We start from the raw sequence: 17,137 nt of genomic DNA, 5'->3' as shown, positions 1-17,137 counted from the left end.
GATTGGACCAACTCAGATCAGCTGTTCTGAACCTGATACTCAGAGTTTCCATCTCAGTGTCAACTCAGGAGTGACTGAGGAGAAGAGTTTCAGAACAGCCACAGTTGGGGGACTTCCATCCAGCAGCCATTTTCTATCCCTGTAAGGAGTTAAGGGATCTGGAGCTGCTGGGTTCAGGTGGATCCAGAACACAAGATGGAGGTCAGTCAGGACCCCAGAAGGAGACCAGCATCTGGAAGGTGGAGATGCTTTAATCTGACACCGTTGTGTCAACAGTTCTGAAATCAGAACAAAAATAAACAGTAGTATTTCCACCTGCTGCTCCTGCATGTATTCAAGTGAACAGGAACACAGATTCATGCTCAACTTCTCCTGTGTGTTCATCCACAGTCACTAAACAACAACAACCAAACAAAGGGGGGTAGGAGGTAGAAAGGCTCTGTACAAACTGAGTCCTTTTACCATTTCTTTCCTGCTTCTAGTGGCGCTGTCGTCACTTCCTGTGACCGCAGGATGGAAGGGGTCCCCCTTCAGAATACGTTTTTTATCATTGTTACTTCCTCTTCAACATGCCTTTAGCAGACCAACTCACTGACTGGCTCAGTGAGGTAGTGTGGCCGAGCGGTCTAAGGTGCTGGATTAAGGCTCCAGTCTCTGAGGAGGTGTGGGTTCAAATCCCACCACTGCCATCATGTCTCTGGAGAGGTGTGGCAGGTCTCTCCCAACCACTCTGTGCTGGAGGTGTTGGCTGCTTTTATCACTCTGGGAAGAAAATGTCCTGAACTTGAGGTGTTCTCCTCATCTTGAGCACTCCAAAACAACAATGTGCAGTAACGCTGAGCTGCCTTCAAGTCAACAACATGGGCACAGTGTACCCAGAGCCACAGGCTCCTCCCAGTATATGCAGCACTGCCGGTGACTCTCCAAACTGAAGCTGATCCAGGACCAGCTCAGGAGGAGCCATGGAGAAGACAGGCTCTCTGATTTAATGCTGCTGTCTATTGAGAGGAACATCCCAGTTGACTCCAATAAGGCTGCTGATGTCTTCAAACCCAGGACCAGAAGAAGAACCCTCCTCTGAGTCCACAGACCTGAGCACCGCTGCTCTGACTACCAGGTTACCTCCTGGTTATCAGTGTGAAGTCATGGTGAGGTGGTCAGTTGTTCCTGGTGTTTTATGACAGAGGCCTGGTAGTTAAACACTGAATTAAATCATTTTAATTCTTTACTTGAAGTTTCTTGCTGTTTAGCTGGAAATGTATGACAACTTCCTCCATGCTGGTGCCCCATCACACACAACAGGTGCACTTGTCCTCTTTTCTCCTCTGACCCTCAAACATTCCACCAGTGAACGTCCAATTATCTTCTGAAATAAGAGATGAATCTTTCCCTGCTGAGACTCCTGATCTCTGACTGTCACTAGCATGTGCTAGCAGAATACAGCACTCCTTCTTCATGATCTGTCTTTGTCTCTGACCAGCTCTAATAAATAACTAATTAATATTAAATATTAATTATACGGGGCACCACCCTGAAGAGTTCAGGGAAACTAAAAAACGACCAAACTTGTAACAGTTACCAGTCTCTAACAGAGTTTATCTACTAACAGTCAATATTCTGTAACATTAACGACCAAGGGACAGCTCTGATGTTGGAGGATGAGATCAGAGCACTGCTATTGCTGAGACACGTGACCACAAGTTGGTACACAAAAGACACTACGACTCCTCTCTTATAATAAAAATATATTTATTAACACAGTGCATCCATCAATCAGCAACTATCTAACTAACAATCTTAACACAGTCGTCTCATTCACCCATTCACACACACAATGATGGTGGAGGCTGCCATGCAAGGCGCCAACCTACTCATCAGGAGCAATTATGGGTTCAGTATCTTGCTCAAGGACACTTGGACATGGTCACCGGGGTCGGGGATCGAACCTTTGGTTGCTCGACCTCTACCCCTGAGCCATGCCGCTTGTTTGCAGTAGCCTTGCTTTTTCCCCATTAACTAATACTAATGAAATGTTCTTTTTAGAACACTTGTGATAATGTGTTCACACAATGTGAGGGATCTTCATGTTTTTGCATGTAACCAAGTCAGTATTTACTTGTCTGTTGCAATGTGGGTGATGCCATCTGTTACATCATAATGTAGAACTGCACCAGCTTTAAACCACTTGCTTTACAGCAGAACACTCACATTTATTGGGCAACTGTATCTGACAATCTAGTCACATACTGGGGAGGGGAACAATTACTCCCCATTGTGCATTCTCATGTGGGATTTCAGACTTTCCTTAACTGAGAATTTTTTGCCACAAACCATGCAGGAGAATGGTTTCTCTCCAGCATGCATTCTCACGTGTCTTTTTCGATTCCATTTTGAGAAACTCTTGCCACATATTGAGCAGAGGAACGGTTTCTCCCCAGTGTGTACGCTCATGTGTGATTCCAGATTCCCGTTAACTCGGAATCCTTTGCCACAAAACGGGCAGGAGAATGGTTTCTCCCCAGTATGCGTTCTCATGTGTGTTTTCAGATGTTGCTTTCCTTTGAATCTTGTTCCGCAAAATGAGCAGGGGAATGGTTTCTCCCCAGAATGCGTTCTCATGTGCATTTTCATATGTTCATTTTCTGAGAATTCTTTGCCACAAAATGGGCAGGGGAATGGTTTCTCCCCAGTGTGTATTCTCATATGTCTTTTCAGATTTCCCTTTGAGAATCTTTTGCCACAAACTGAGCAGGGGAATGGTTTCTCCCCAGTGTGTGTTCTCATGTGAGTATCCAAACTACTTCTGTAACTAAAACCTTTACTGCATGTTGAGCACCTAAAGGGACGCTCATCCTCACTGACTTCAGTCTCAGATTCAGAAGGACCAAAGTTCACATTCCCGATGATCTTTGATTCTCTTTCAGTCTGTAGTTTTTGCTCTTTTGAGCTGCAATGAGTCACTTCCTGTCCTGGTCTCAGTTTCTGAAGCAAATTCCTCCTTGAGCCAAAGGGTTCCTTGTGCTCAGAGGAGGCCGTGTTATCAGGTCTGACCCAATCATCCTCACTGACTTCAGTCTCAGCTTCAGAAGAGTCTGACATCTGGTCTTCAGTCTGGGGTTGTACAAGTGGATCTGGATCTACCTTGCTGGCTGGTTCTGGTTCTGGTCCTCCACTCTCTTCTTCATCAGCTTCTGTTTTCAGAGGATGAACTGGGCTGCTGCTCAGAGACTCTTCTTTCAAGTTCTCCTCAGTTAGACTCTGATGAAGCTGTGGGAACTGAGGTTTCTCTTCGTCCCCTTCACTCTTCACAGGGACCAGAGTGAAGGGGAACGTGGTGATATCAGCCTCCTCCTGCCCTTGAAGCTGCCCTCCCTCCTCACTGGTCCAGAGCTCCTCCCACTCCTCTTTAATGTGGGGGGGCTCTGGGTCCTGCAGCTCAGGGGGAACCTCTTCTTTGATCACCAGCAGCTGCTCCACATCTGCAGGACACAAACAGCAACATCAGAAATCTCTTCATTTGACTCTGAAACAGCGGAGCACCATTTATCCTATTCAGCTGGCGATTTATCAAAGATATCAGATCTTTCTGAAGACAGGCTGTGTGTGTGTGTGCGTGTGTGTGTGTGTGTGTGTGTGTGTGTGTGTGTGTGTGACTGAATAATAACCAGACTAACTTTTATAATTGACCAAGTCGAGTTGACTCACTAAATTCATAACTGAATGATTATTTAATTAATAAACAGAACATGTGTCTAAAGTCATGATCAAATTCATGTAAAATCTGAGCAACGAGGGTTTGAAAATGTTCCAATGAGACAAACCAATGTTGACAGTTAAAGGATCTTAGTTGTGGTGGCAGCAGGCCTGTTCCAAGAGCTTTGCTCACATTCCTGATCAGGCTTCATAATGGTTCTGGACCACTGTGTGATAGAAGCTGATCCTGCGGGTGGACTGTCTTTAGGGGGCTGAGGTGTCTGGTGGTCTTGGTGGACCCTCTGCATCTCAAACTGAGACCACAGAGTCCTGTGTTCTTGAGTCATTGTCTATAGTCTCTGTTGTTGGAGAGCTCAGTGTGGTCCCTGATGGTCTAGTGGCTAGGATTTGGCGCTTTCACCGCTGCGGCCCGGGTTCGATTCCCGGTCAGGGAATGAGTTATTTAGAGGTTGAGGGAGAGGTGATCAGGTGGTCCACATGATGGTGGAGGTGATGAACTGTGAATCCATCATGGCTCCACTCTCACCCCCATTGTAGTGTCCTTGGTTCACTCTGCCATGGCCCCATGTTGAAGGGTGACTGTCTCATTCAGGTTCAACCCTTTGTTAGACTCTATTAAGCCACTGACTCCTGCAAGGACAAACTCTGTAATCCTCCTTAGTAGCTTTGGTTCCTTGCAGCACAGAAAGTCCATTCACTGATGTAGGAACTGGAAAACTTAGAGCTCCATTCCTTCCTCCATTGAGCAGAACAAACACAGAACAGAGAGCAGTTCCTCCTACAGTTCTCAGAAAGTCTGAGGGCACCAAAGAAAGGAGGGAAATGTAATCAATGTTAAATTCATTTACATTTCTTATATTTGATCAAAGCTAGAACTTAATAAGCTGCCATCAACCTTGATGACCAACTCCTTCACTGTGTAGTTTAAAGTCCCTGGTTTGATTTGTGTCAGGACTTCAGAAGCTCCAATCCTCTCTAAGGTCCAGTGAGAGTGGAAGAGATTATAAATGAGAGAAGCAGGGCCCTCACTCAGAACTGAACCAGCTCAGTTGGGAGAGCCTTAGACTGAAGATCTAAAGGTCCCTGGTCCGATCCCAGGTTTCAGCAGAGGAGCAGCATTGACTTTACTTTCCAGTGGAGGAACTGCAGACATGAAGGAAACTAACATCTTGTCCTGTGCATTCTTGTGACATTCAGGACATTTTTGGAGCCTCTTGTTGGATTTTGCCACAGAGAATCAGAGCCAATCAAAAGCCTGGTGGACTTCAACATGGAGGACTGAACAAGTCAAGAAAGCATCAGTTTGACCTTCACAGGTGTTTCTGTTCCTGTCTCAATGCTGTAGAAAGAGCCTGAGGAGCTCAGACGGTAGAGCATCAGACTTTTAATGTGAGGGTCCAGGGTTCAAGTCCCTGTTCAGGTGCTGTGGAGGTTCCAGTGTTTGACAACATGGTACTGGATGAAGCTTAGTGTTGAACAAACTGTCATCATCAAAAGTAGAAGTGTTCTTGTCTTGCCACTGTGAGACAGTCGCTAGAAAACTGACCAACAATAATTTCATGTGGCATGCAATTAACAAAAGACTACAAATGACACTGGTCAAGTCAGTTTTATTTGTATTGCGCCAAACAACAAAGTTCTCTCATGACTCTTTACTAGTAGAGCAGGTCCAGCACCAAACTCCTTCAATGAACCTCCACCCAACAATTCTCCACCAGCAGCACATCCTGCAACAGTGGTGATGAAAACCTTCCTTTTAACAGGCAGGAACGTGGAGCAGATCCAGGATCAGTAGAAAGGGATGTTTGCTTTGACCGGATGGGGGGGAAAGAGAGCAGGAGAGCGGGGCAGAGACAAAGACAGAGAATGGAGGAAGACAGATATACAGAAGGAAAGAGAGGGACAGAGATAAAGAGAGAGAGAAGTGAAGAGACTGGTGGACAGACAGGAGAAGTGGTGAAGGGTGGATGAGGCGTCATGAAGCCTGTGGACGCCATGACACTGTGTTACTGTCACTGAATACTGACACCTGCTGGACTGTAAACTTCCCTGCAGGCTTGACCGACTGAACTGACACTGATTTGATGACCCGTGAACACAATGAGATCATTGAAGTCTTTGCATTCATACTGGATCGTTCCATGTCTTTGAACAATGGGACCATGATGTGAAAGTCTCAGTGAAAGTGATGGGAATGAGGACGCTTTGTTTTTACAAATTTTTAATAAAAAAGAAGTTTTTCCAACGTTTTCAAATCAAGTCTGTTGGGTTTCTTGAAGCGATTTCTCCTGCCGTGGAGAACACACGCTCACATGGCCCTGATGATGACGGCCTGCACAGGAAGTCTGTGGCCAGCAGGAAGAGGCTGGGACAGGCAGTCTGCTGGCTCTTCAGTGCACCAGAGGATCTTGAGTCCGTCCAGTATCTGCTAGTATCGCTGTACTTGCTGTACTTGATGTACTCGCTGTACTTGATGTACTCGCTGTACTTGATGTACTCGCTGGAGTTCCACTTCTTCCAAGTCTCCGCACTTCATCATCCAAGTGCTGCCACAGGTCATTTAAAGAAAAAACAAACAAACAAACAAACCGTCCTTTTAGTACAATTTCCAAAAACCAACACGATGATGAACAACATGGCTGATGGGGCTGAGAGAGCTGTGATGGAAACGAAGCTGCAACAGACGCGCGGACCAGAGGGAGGAAACCACGGCGTTTCACTGCTTTACATTTAGAATCTCACGCCAAGCCGGAGAAGCAGGTCCTGAATCAGTCACATGGTCACTGCTGGCTGGCGAGGCTTCGGACGTCACCACATACGTCATCAATACGCGCTTCACAGAACGAGACGAAGACGCGGGAGGTTTTCAAACAACAAGGAAAGAAGGAGAAGTCCGTGAACCCCCGGCCTCGGTCTTTGTCTCCTGAAGGCTGAGTGGCGCCGGTAGAACCTCAACATGTGCGCCGCGCAGCTGCTGCGGGTGTCGGTCCAGGAGCGGATCCTCGCCGCCGCTGAAGACTTCCTGCTGCAGCTGGGAGAAGGAGACTCAGTGGCTGGAGTCCCGGTGCTGAGAGCGCTGCTCACCGAGCGGCTGGCGGCGGCCGCGGAGCAGATCGGGGCTCTGCTGGAGGAAACCGTGGCGGAGTACGAGCGGGAGAACCGCCGGCAGAGGTTGCTGCTCGATGCCGTGCTGAAGCCCCGAGTCAGGCTGGACAGAGCAGGTGAGTCCCGCAGGGACCTGCTGGGCCCCGAATTCAGCCAGGAAGTGGAGCTGCAGAGGCCCTCAGAGAGCATTTTAGGGGATTTTAGGTGTAAAAAGCCATTTCCGGGTTGTGTGTGAACGTCTGAAAGGTAAAATGTAAAAATTCAAAGGTCAAAATCAAAGGGTAAACTAGTTTTTCTGTGGATTGTTGTCCAGCCTTCTTTTGTAGTTTTTACCCTGTCCTGTTCAGCAGCAGCATCCATGTTCCTGGTGCCATGTTGGACTGAAGCAGTTCTACTCTGCTAAGGAGGAACCTGATAAACTCCTCCTATCACCTTCTGTGTTGAACTTTATTAGGAATGTGTTGGTTCATTGATGAAGCTACCGGACTGAGACTCAGGAGAGGACAGGAAGAGAGAGCAGGGACAGGACAGGAAGAGAGAGCAGGGACAGGACAGGGAGGACAAGGGGGGGGGGCAACAATAGGAGAAAAACAAACAAACAAAAACAGTAACAACAATAACAACAGAGATTTATCGAGGATTCGATCTGAAATTCTACTGGTCACCAAGAGACGAACTATAAAAATAGACCAGAGAGAGAGAGAGAGAGAGAGTAGAGCCAGCAGGTATTTCTTCTCAGAGTATTACAGTTCTACAACACAGAACAACAGAAGTTATCAGTCGAGAAAAACTCTCACTGACCTGTCTTTGTAGCCAGAGAGGCGTGTATTTTGAGACCAGGTGTGTGTGTGCGTGTGTGTGTGTGTGTGTGTGTGTGTGTGTGTGTGTGTGTGTGTGTGTGTGTGTGTGTGTGTGTGCTACGGTTTGTCTTGGATGCTGTGGGTAGCTGACTGTAGCTGATGTGGGGGACCAGAACATCACACCCCCAGTCCAGGATAGCAGGCAGGTCAGGACCAAACCACCAGGGCACCCAGAAACCCCCTGAACACAGGGAGCCCCAGGAACCCCCCCCCCCCAGGCCCCCAGGCCCGCGCTGGTGCAGTTAGCAAAAGGGGCAGCAATGGACCCACTCCCCGCCCCAGCTGCCCCCCCATCCCAACATGGGTGCAGGGTGTGTGTTGTGCGTGGGAGTGTAGATGTGATGGTGTGGATGACTAGAATGTAGTTAAAATCCAGGGAGGCACCCGGGGCGTGGGAGCGCCGCCGGTTGCTTGTTTGTGCCATTTATTCTTTTTTATATATAAATATTAATATTAATATTGGCCCAGACGTTATGTGTGCCAGAGAGCTAAGTATTTCCTGTGTAGGTGTTTTTTGTGTTGTGTTATTTTTTGATGGCGCCATGAGGATCATGAAGTGAAAGAAACAAAGACCTGACGCATCAGTGGATCTCAGGAATCATCACTCCAGGGCTGGAACCTGAGGTGTGAGTCACTGTCAGTGGTCAATGTTAAGAACACTCCCATTGACAGGCATCAGAAGCATGTTACCATTGGACTGAACCAAGACAAGACCAAGCTGAGGGGACATTCACACTGTGTTGCTAACTCCTGCTAACTGAGTCGTGTGTGACAGGCTGGCCCAGCATGCTGTGCATGTTGGTGTCCTTGTGTCGTTCTTCTGTAGGCTGCTACGGTGCTACCTTGTTAAAAGATGATCCTGTAGACTGGAAGTTATATCAGCCCATTAAAAACAACCTTTTTTTCTCCACTGCCCGGTTGGCCTGGGCTGGACCGGCCATTAGGGAATCATTCCACTTCTCCCAGTGGCCAGCACCTCCCTGGCTGTGAGTGCAGGTGGGCTGACATGTTTAGCATCGGTACAGGTTCCCTCTGGTTCTAGGGACTGAACTCTCATTCTCCTACAGGGTCTCATTCTAGAAATGAACATTCTGACTAGCAGATGTGATGATGAATGGACAAAACCATTCAGCAGAGGGGACCTTTGACCTTTGACCTGGGTGACACAACGTTGATCCAAGCATCTGAAGCCAGCGTTTCTGTTCCCAGTTTGCTGACTGGTCGTCAGTAGCAGGACGTCTCTTTTCATTGAGTTGATTTCTGTTTCTGTCTGTTGCTCCGCTGTTTCAGAGTCAAATGAAGAGATTTCTGATGTTGCTGTTTGTGTCCTGCAGATGTGGAGCAGCTGCTGGTGATTAAAGAAGAGGTTCCCCCTGAGCTGCAGGACCCAGAGCCCCCCCACATTAAAGAGGAGTGGGAGGAGCTCTGGACCAGTGAGGAGGGAGGGCAGCTTCAAGGACAGGAGGAGGCTGATATCACCACGTTCCCCTTCACTCTGTTCCCTGTGAAGAGTGAAGGGGACGAAGAGAAACCTCAGTTCCCACAGCTTCATCAGAGTCTAACTGAGGAGAACATGCAAGAAGAGTCTCTGAGCAGCAGCCCAGTTCATCCTCTGAAAACAGAAGCTGATGGAGAAGAGAGTGGAGGACCAGAACCAGAACCAGCCAGCAAGGTAGATCCAGATCCACTTGTACAACCCCAGACTGAAGACCAGATGTCAGACTCTTCTGAAGCTGAGACTGAAGTCAGTGAGGATGATTGGGTCAGACCTGATAACACGGCCTCCTCTGAGCACAAGGAACCCTTTGGCTCAAGGAGGAATTTGCTTCAGAAACTGAGCCCAGGACAGGAAGTGACTCATTGCAGCTCAAAAGAGCAAGAAGTAAAGACTGAAAGAGAATCAGAAATCATCAGGAACGTGAACTTTGGTCCTTCTGAATCTGAGACAGAAGTCAGTGAGGATGAGCGTCCATTTAGGTGCTCAAAGTGCAGTAAAGGTTTTAGATATAGAAGTGGTTTAGGTACACACATGAGAACACACAGTGGGGAGAAACCATTCCCCTGCTCAGTTTGTGGCAAAAGATTCTCTGTGAAGGGACATCTGACAACACACATGAGAAAACACACTGGGGAGAAACCGTTCCCCTGCTCAGTTTGTGGCATAAGATTTTCAGTTAAGGAACGTCTAGAATTACACATGAGAACACACACTGGGGAGAAACCATTCCCCTGCTCAGTTTGTGGCAAAAGATTCTCTGTTAAGGTTTGTCTGACGAGACACATGAAAACACACACTGGGGAGAAACCATTTCCCTGCTCAGTTTGTGACAAAAGGTTCCCAGAAAAGACATGTCTGATAAGACACATGAGAACACACACTGGGGAGAAACCATTCTCATGCTCAGTTTGTGGCACAAGATTTTCAGAAAAGGGATCTCTGAAAAGACACATGAGAATGCACACTGGGGTGGAACCTCTTGTCTTGACAGCTCTGAAGCAGACAAGAGTGGGAGATGTAGGTTGAAGGCCAAATAATGACTTTATTTAAACCAATGATACATCAAAGATGAACTCAGTGAGCGATGTCACTGTCAGTGAAGTCTATGGTTGTGGTTGTGTGTGAGTGTTAGGGAGGTGTAAGGAGGAGACGATGGATGAGGAGGAAGAGAGGCAACTCGAGACAAGACGTCCACCACCATGTTGTCGTCCCCTTCACATAGTAAATATCCAGGCAGTATAACTGCAGGAACAGAGACCACCTGACTGGTCTCTGGTTGGGACACTGCAACGAATGAAGGAAGGTGAGTGGATTATGGTCAGTGTAGACAACGTGTCTACATGGAGAACAATGATGAGAACACACAGCTGAGAGACATCAGTCTTGCTGAGTTAGTTAACAAAGGAAAAGATGAGACGACGCAACAGAGAGACTTCCTTTGTCCATCCTGTGTTGTGTGACTGAAGCTGAGGAGAAACTGAAACTAATCATGGTGGTGGAGGCCAGACTTGAGGGTTGTGGGTGTAAAGAGTTTTTGAAAGCAGAAGGGAAAACACAGCAGGAAAGAGACAGGATGAAGCTGAAATCATGGAGCCACCATTGGACAGGAGGGTGTGAGGGCTGATCTGATTTCTCTGAGGTCACCATCAAAGATCCACTTGGCACCAAGTACTGATCTTTATAATGAAGTATTGATCCCTGATCAAACACTGAATTGTCTTTGAGATGTGTGAAAATAAATGAGTGGGTGGAGTCTCTGATATCAGTGATGTCATCCAGCTGTTTGAGAAATATGTGGCATAAGCTGGAGCCTCCGGTGAAGTACCTTTAGTAGTAGTACACATGCAGTATACGCTCAGTACCGGCTCCTACACAGACACAGCGAGCGCTGCTTTAACAAATACATGGTTCCTATGGGAGGGATTGCTTGGATTTCCGGTGTATCAGGACCAGGACTGAAGTTGGTCCCTGACCGTCCTGGAGGGGCGGCTGTAACACAGGATGAGTTTTCACAGTGAAGGTCTTCTTCTTCTACAGCTGAATTAAAGTGTAAACAGCAGTCTACACACCTTTAAATGTCCTTATAAACTTGTCTTTTCATAAACTTTCTGTTCTCTTTTAAAGTCGTCAGTGCTTTTGTTTCCATGTAGAGGCTCTACTTGATCACCACCCTTGTGTTTGACTATTTGGAGTGGATGTTATCTACAGACATCTTTCTACTTTAAATAGATGAAAGACTTGTTTTTCCATCTCATGTTGTTCCTGCAATGATTGAAGGCAACAAACAACAACACATAATTTGCCATTTTTCATGTTATTTTGAACTTTTCCATTTTTATCTCAGTTCCGGGTAAAAATCCTTCTTCCTCTTCTGTGTTTTACGGCAGCTGTTCTCTGAGTTTGAAACTCCACATTAGAACTGCAGCATCAATCAATCAATCAATCAATCAATGGATTTGGATGGATTTTGCGTTTGTTTTGTCTGCTCTTTTTTTCGTTGTACTTGTGGTCATCATTGTCTCCAATCAGAAAATCTGAGGCTGGGACGTCTTGATGACGCTTGAAGACAGGAAGCAGGTCTCAGAAGAGTGTCGACAGTCTGGTGCTGCATTTCTCTCTCTTCTAGACTCAACTGGTGTCCATCAGTCTGTCCATGAACGCCCTCACTGTCACAACCACACCTCCACCTCCTCCTAACATGTGGAACTGAAGCTGAACATCTAGTTGTGTTTCCACAGAACGCTTTTATCAGACCACCAATCAATCACTTTGGAATTTGGACTGATCAACTACAGTCCACTCAGGAAAACAGTGGTTTCCAGATGTTTGTCTGATCAGGCCACACCTGGATTTAAGGAAGCGATTCCAGTGGTGCTAAATTCAGTGTCGTGTCCCATTGTTACAGAGGACACTGTTGTCAACCTTAGTCCCTCCCAAATTGATAGTTTTATCAATAGAGCAACAGGCACCTTAGGATCAACTCTGGACTCATTTGCCCCACTAAAAACTAAATCTATAAATCCAAGGAAACAAGCACCTTGGTACAATTCAGAAACCAGACAGCTTCAACAAAAAACCCAGAAGTTCAAGAGAATATGGCGCTGCCCCAACTGGAGGAGTCTCATTTAGTCTGGCAAGACAGCCTTAAAAGCTATAAGAAAGCCCTTCGTATAGCGAGAGCAGCCTACTACTCAGCACTAATAGAGGAACACAAGAACAACCCAGGTTCCTCTTCTTTCATGGACTTCTTTAATGACAAAATTGTCCTTATTAGAGAGAAAATTCACCTCCTCCTGCCATCAGCTGACAACATGGCACCTATAGCCTCAGAAGCCTTAGAGGCTGCTGGAGGACCAGACGTACACTTGATAGTTTTTGTACCGTGAGCCTTGATGAGCTCAGTTCAATCATTTCCTCCTCTAAACTATCCACCTGTCTTCTAGACCCCATCCCAACCAAGCTACTTAAGGACTCTCTACCCTTCGTTAGCACCTCCCTCTTAGATATGATCAATGTGTCTAGTATCTGGTTACGTCCCACAGTCCTTTAAAGTGGCAGTAATTAGACCCCTCCTCAAAAAGCAACCCTGGATCCAGAAGTTTTGGCCAACTTCAGACCAACATCAAATCTTCCTTTTCTCACCAAAATTCTGGAGAAAGCAGTTGCTAAACAGCTCTGTGACTTCTCCATAGCAACAGCCTATGAGAGGATTTCCAGTCAGGGTTCAGGATTCATCCTAGCACAGAAACAGGACTAGTCAAAGTTACCAATGACCTCCTACTAGCATCAGATGAGGGACTGGTCTCTGTGCTGGTCTTATTAGATCTTAGTGCAGCTTTTGATACCATTGATCACCATATCCTTCTACGGAGACTGGAACATGTCATTGGCATTAAAGGAACTGCACTTAACTGGTTCAGGTCCTATTTACTAGGTCATCTCAGTTTGTACTGACTAATGATAAACCCTCGGAAACCACTGCAGTCTCTTATTGTGTTCCTCAAGGCTCTGAGCTTGGACCAATCCTCTTCACCCTTTATCTGCTTCCTCTCGGTCACATTATTAGGAAACACTCAATTAATTTTCACTGCTATGCTGACGACACACAGCTGTACTTATCAATGCATCCACATGAAATAAATCAGCTGACTAAACTGGAGGCCTGTCTAAAGGAGATAAAAAATTTGGATGACCCTTAATTTCCTTTTATTGAACTCTGACAAAACTGTGTCATGAAATAACTTCTGTTGTGATTTGGTGACTTGACTTGACTTTTAGGTTAGAATTAATTTTAAAGCAGAAAACTCTTCCCTCTTCAATCCTGTCACTCAGTGTTGTAAACTGTTTCAAACAAATTCTACTGTTCAACAGTTCAAGTGTTTCTAATGAAGCTGAATGTTCTCTTCTACTTTCCTCAATTGTGTTTCTTTCATGTCCTCCTGAGATCAAAGACAGAATTCTAGCTACTGTCAAAGCCCTGATGACATCGTCAGGAATTCTGACTTTGATCTGGAGACTCTTGCTTTAATCTTAATTTGATCTGACTAATGTTTTAGTTTAGGTTGCATGATACCGACCACCTCATTTCTCCTGATGGACTGGTGACCTGTCCAGGGTGAACCCTGCCTCTTGAACAATGTCACCTGGGATCGCCCCCCCCCCCCCATGACCCTTAAAGGATAAGAACAGAAAGTGGATGGAGGGATGGACTCAACACTGAAATCAGCTGATCTGATCCACATTCTAATGTTTCCTGTCCCTCTTTAGGAGTCAGTGAGAATAGTAGTGTATATAATAATGTATATCCAACCTTGTAGTATCTTTCCAAAGCTTTGAGTATTTCTTCTTGTTTCTACTTGTAGTTTTAGTGTCTGGATCTTTTCTTTTGATATCCTGCTGTCTGCTCTTTGCTTTTGGAGCTTCCTTCCCAACAACTACCAGGCCTCCTGGGTACTGTAGGAAACATGGTCAAGTTCTTCTGACTTCTCCAGTAACGTCCTGCTCACATTGGTCTGTCTTCATTTTGACTCCTCCCACTGCCACAATGACCAGCCTTTATACTCTTGGTGACTGGGGCCCTGGTTGCTGCAGGCCTCAACACCAGCCTGTGGTTGTGAGCAGTGCAGAACAGAACTGACAGTATCTCCCATGCAGGACCTGGGTCAGCGCCTGGTGCCAGCTGGGGCACCGCTTTAACCTGGACCCCTAGAAGATCTTCTCCAGGAACTGGCCTTTTTGGTTCCATCAAGGCCTGAGAGGATGGTGAAGAGTGATCCTCCACCAGGCAGCACAGTCAGCAGCAGCCATTTTGTTCCACTAGAATCAAGTATGATAGTGACAGACTGGTGAGTACTTGCTAACTGACACTTCCTGTTTTTACTGCTATTCTTCCATGAATGTGCTCATGTTGGCTGGTCCCCAACCACAGTTTCAAAGCCATGATGACATCTTTCATCAACAATCAGACTTATATTTTCTCTATTTGGACAAATAAGGTTTCAACTGACACAGCTGGCCAACGTCCTGGAGTTCATTCAGCCTGGAGAACCAGGTGCTGGTTCCTTCTTTTACCAGGCAGGAACGGGCAGCAGATCCAAGATCAGTAGGTGCGGATGTCTGCTTGACTGGTAGGAGGAAAGAGAGCAGGAGAGCTGGTCAGAGACAAAGACAGACAATGAAGAAGGAGTGCTGTATTCTGCTAGCACATGCTAGTGACAGTCAGAGATCAGGAGTCTCAGCAGGGAAAGATTCATCTCTTATTTCAGAGGACAATTGGACGTTCACTGGAAGACAGTGAATGTTTGAGGGTCAGAGGTGAAAAGAGGACAAGTGCACCTGTTGTGTGTGATGGGGCACCAGCATGGAGGAAGTTGTCAAACATTTTGAGTGAAAAAGCGTGAATCTTCAAGTAAAGAATTAAAATGATTTAGTTCACAATGAGGTCTCTGTCATAAAACAAAAGGAACAACTGACTCCCTCACCATTTCCACCCTCTTCAACAGATTCACATTTCAAAACAACCAGGTTTATTTTGTTCCCTTCTTTTAGCAGAGGATGGTTTTGATCCATCCAACTCTGGGTTCTGGGCCCAGCACGCTTCCTCTGTAAATCCATATTTTGGGTTCTGGCTTGTTCTGCTTTTCATTTTGTGTTTGTATTAAAGTTCTGTTGCTGAAAAAAAATACTTTTTTTCCTTTTTAAAAACACACACACACAAATAGTTTGTCTTTGAGAGAGGACAAAAAAATATTTGACTGTGCTGACATTAAGATGAATTTTTGAATTTCAGTCTCCTACAAAAGTGTGTGAATGTGGTCGTTGTGGCCGAGTGGTGAAGGCGATGGACTAGAAATCCATTGGGGTCTCCCTGCTCAGGTTGGAGTCCTGCCAACAACGTTGAACTGTTGACAATTTAAATTTGACTCATTTTTCCTCCACACTGTCCTTCATCACAGCATTTAACATCAGGACTGCTCCCAGATCAGCTCCATGACCTCATCCCTGCACCAGAGTCCCACCCAAGTTCATCAAAAACGGCCAAACATAAATATATAATATGTATATAATGTGAACACACCTTTACAGGTGCGTTAATGTGCTTAATAATCGAGAATGAGTGAAGGGTTTGTTCAGAGTGGAGTGCAGTACCACAGTCAGGCCAGCAGGTGGGGCTTTCGTTGGTGCTGTCGACCTAACTGCAGTATCTGTGCTCTGCCAGCAGAGGTCGTGCTTCACCACCAATCTTCTCGGGTGTCTGAGTGGTGCCGCCATGTTTAGGTCGTAGCAGGAGGACGTAGGTTGGTACTTGGCAGTTCGGACGTAGCGAAAGTCAGTTATGAATGGAGGGCTGAGTTGGAGCAGAGGGGGGACAGGATCCTGGGGGTGGACTGTCTTTCGGGGGCTGAGGTGTCTGGTGGTCTTGGTGGACCCTCTGCATCTCAAGCTGAGACCACAGAGTCCTGTGTTCTTGAGTCATTGTGTATAGTCTCTGTTGTTGGAGAGCTCAGTGTGGTCCCTGATGGTCTAGTGGCTAGGATTCGGCGCTCTCACCGCCGCGGCCCGGGTTCGATTCCCGGTCAGGGAATGAGTTATTTAGAGGTTGAGGGAGAGGTGATCAGGTGGTCCACGTGATGGTGGAGGTGATGAACTGTGAATCCATCATGGCTCCACTCTCACCCCCATTGTAGTGTTCTTGGTTCACTCTGCCATGGCCCCATGTTGAAGGGTGACTGTCTCATTCAGGTTCAACCCTTTGTTAGACTCTATTAAGTCACTGACTCCTGCAAGGACAAACTGTAATCCTCCTTAGTAGCTTTGGTTATTGATGATCTGCAATGGTTCGTGGGGGGTGGAGCCTATCCCAGCAGCCCTCAGGTGAGGGGCGGGGTTTATCCTGGACAGGTCACCAGTCCATGGCAGGGCCAACACATAGAGACAGATTGATTATAAAAATGTTCATCCCCAGTTTGAAGTTAGAGACAGGATTTAAGTGTGGAAGGTTTTTGTCTTCAGTTTAATTCTGAGTGTTGTAAACTGTTTCTAACAAACTCTACTGTTGAACAGTCAAAATGTTTTCTAACCAAGCTGAATGCTCTCATATACTTTTTAAAGTTGAGTTTCTTTCATGTCCTCCTGAGATCAAAGACAGAATTCTAGGTACAAATAAATACACTATCAAAGCCCCCTGATGACATCATCATCAATTCTCTCTTTGATCTGGAGGCTCTTGCTTCAAATAAAAACCGTTGTTCCATGGAAAGATTTGCATATAAACACACAGACACACAGACACAGACACAGACACACACAGACACAGACACGCACACACACACACACACACACACACACACACACACACACACACTCCCAGTCACTAACCCATATTGTCACCACTTAAACACCACTAGAGTATTGACAGAGATTCCACATGTTGGTCAACCAGAGAAGCTCCAACTGGTGA

At 46.3% G+C, this 17,137-nt stretch overlaps 1 protein-coding gene and 2 non-coding genes across 3 annotated transcripts in view; 2 read left to right on the top strand and 1 right to left on the bottom strand.

Moving 5' to 3' along the window:
- Positions 1 to 2,784, bottom strand: part of LOC147272180 (uncharacterized) — a 430,453-nt gene extending 427,669 nt beyond the window's left edge. The window contains exon 1 of the mRNA XM_086205272.1: positions 2,400 to 2,784. Coding sequence (XP_086061398.1) covers positions 2,400 to 2,784 — 385 coding nt within the window. The remainder of the gene's footprint in view (positions 1 to 2,399) is intronic.
- A 1,292-nt stretch (positions 2,785 to 4,076) lies between these two features.
- On the top strand, positions 4,077 to 4,148 carry trnae-uuc (transfer RNA glutamic acid (anticodon UUC)). The gene has a single exon. It is a non-coding gene; the product is annotated as a tRNA-Glu (tRNA).
- A 12,041-nt stretch (positions 4,149 to 16,189) lies between these two features.
- trnae-cuc (transfer RNA glutamic acid (anticodon CUC)) lies at positions 16,190 to 16,261 on the top strand. Its single transcript has one exon. It is a non-coding gene; the product is annotated as a tRNA-Glu (tRNA).
- The last annotated feature ends 876 nt before the right edge of the window (positions 16,262 to 17,137 follow it).

This window comes from Aulostomus chinensis, chromosome 1 (assembly GCF_037954235.1).
Source record: "Aulostomus chinensis isolate RoL2024-O1b breed Wild chromosome 1, RoL_Achi_v1.0, whole genome shotgun sequence".
Lineage (NCBI taxonomy): Eukaryota > Metazoa > Chordata > Actinopteri > Syngnathiformes > Aulostomidae > Aulostomus > Aulostomus chinensis.
The sequence above is the reverse complement of the archived record's forward strand: the minus strand, read 5'-3'. Positions and strand labels throughout refer to the sequence as shown.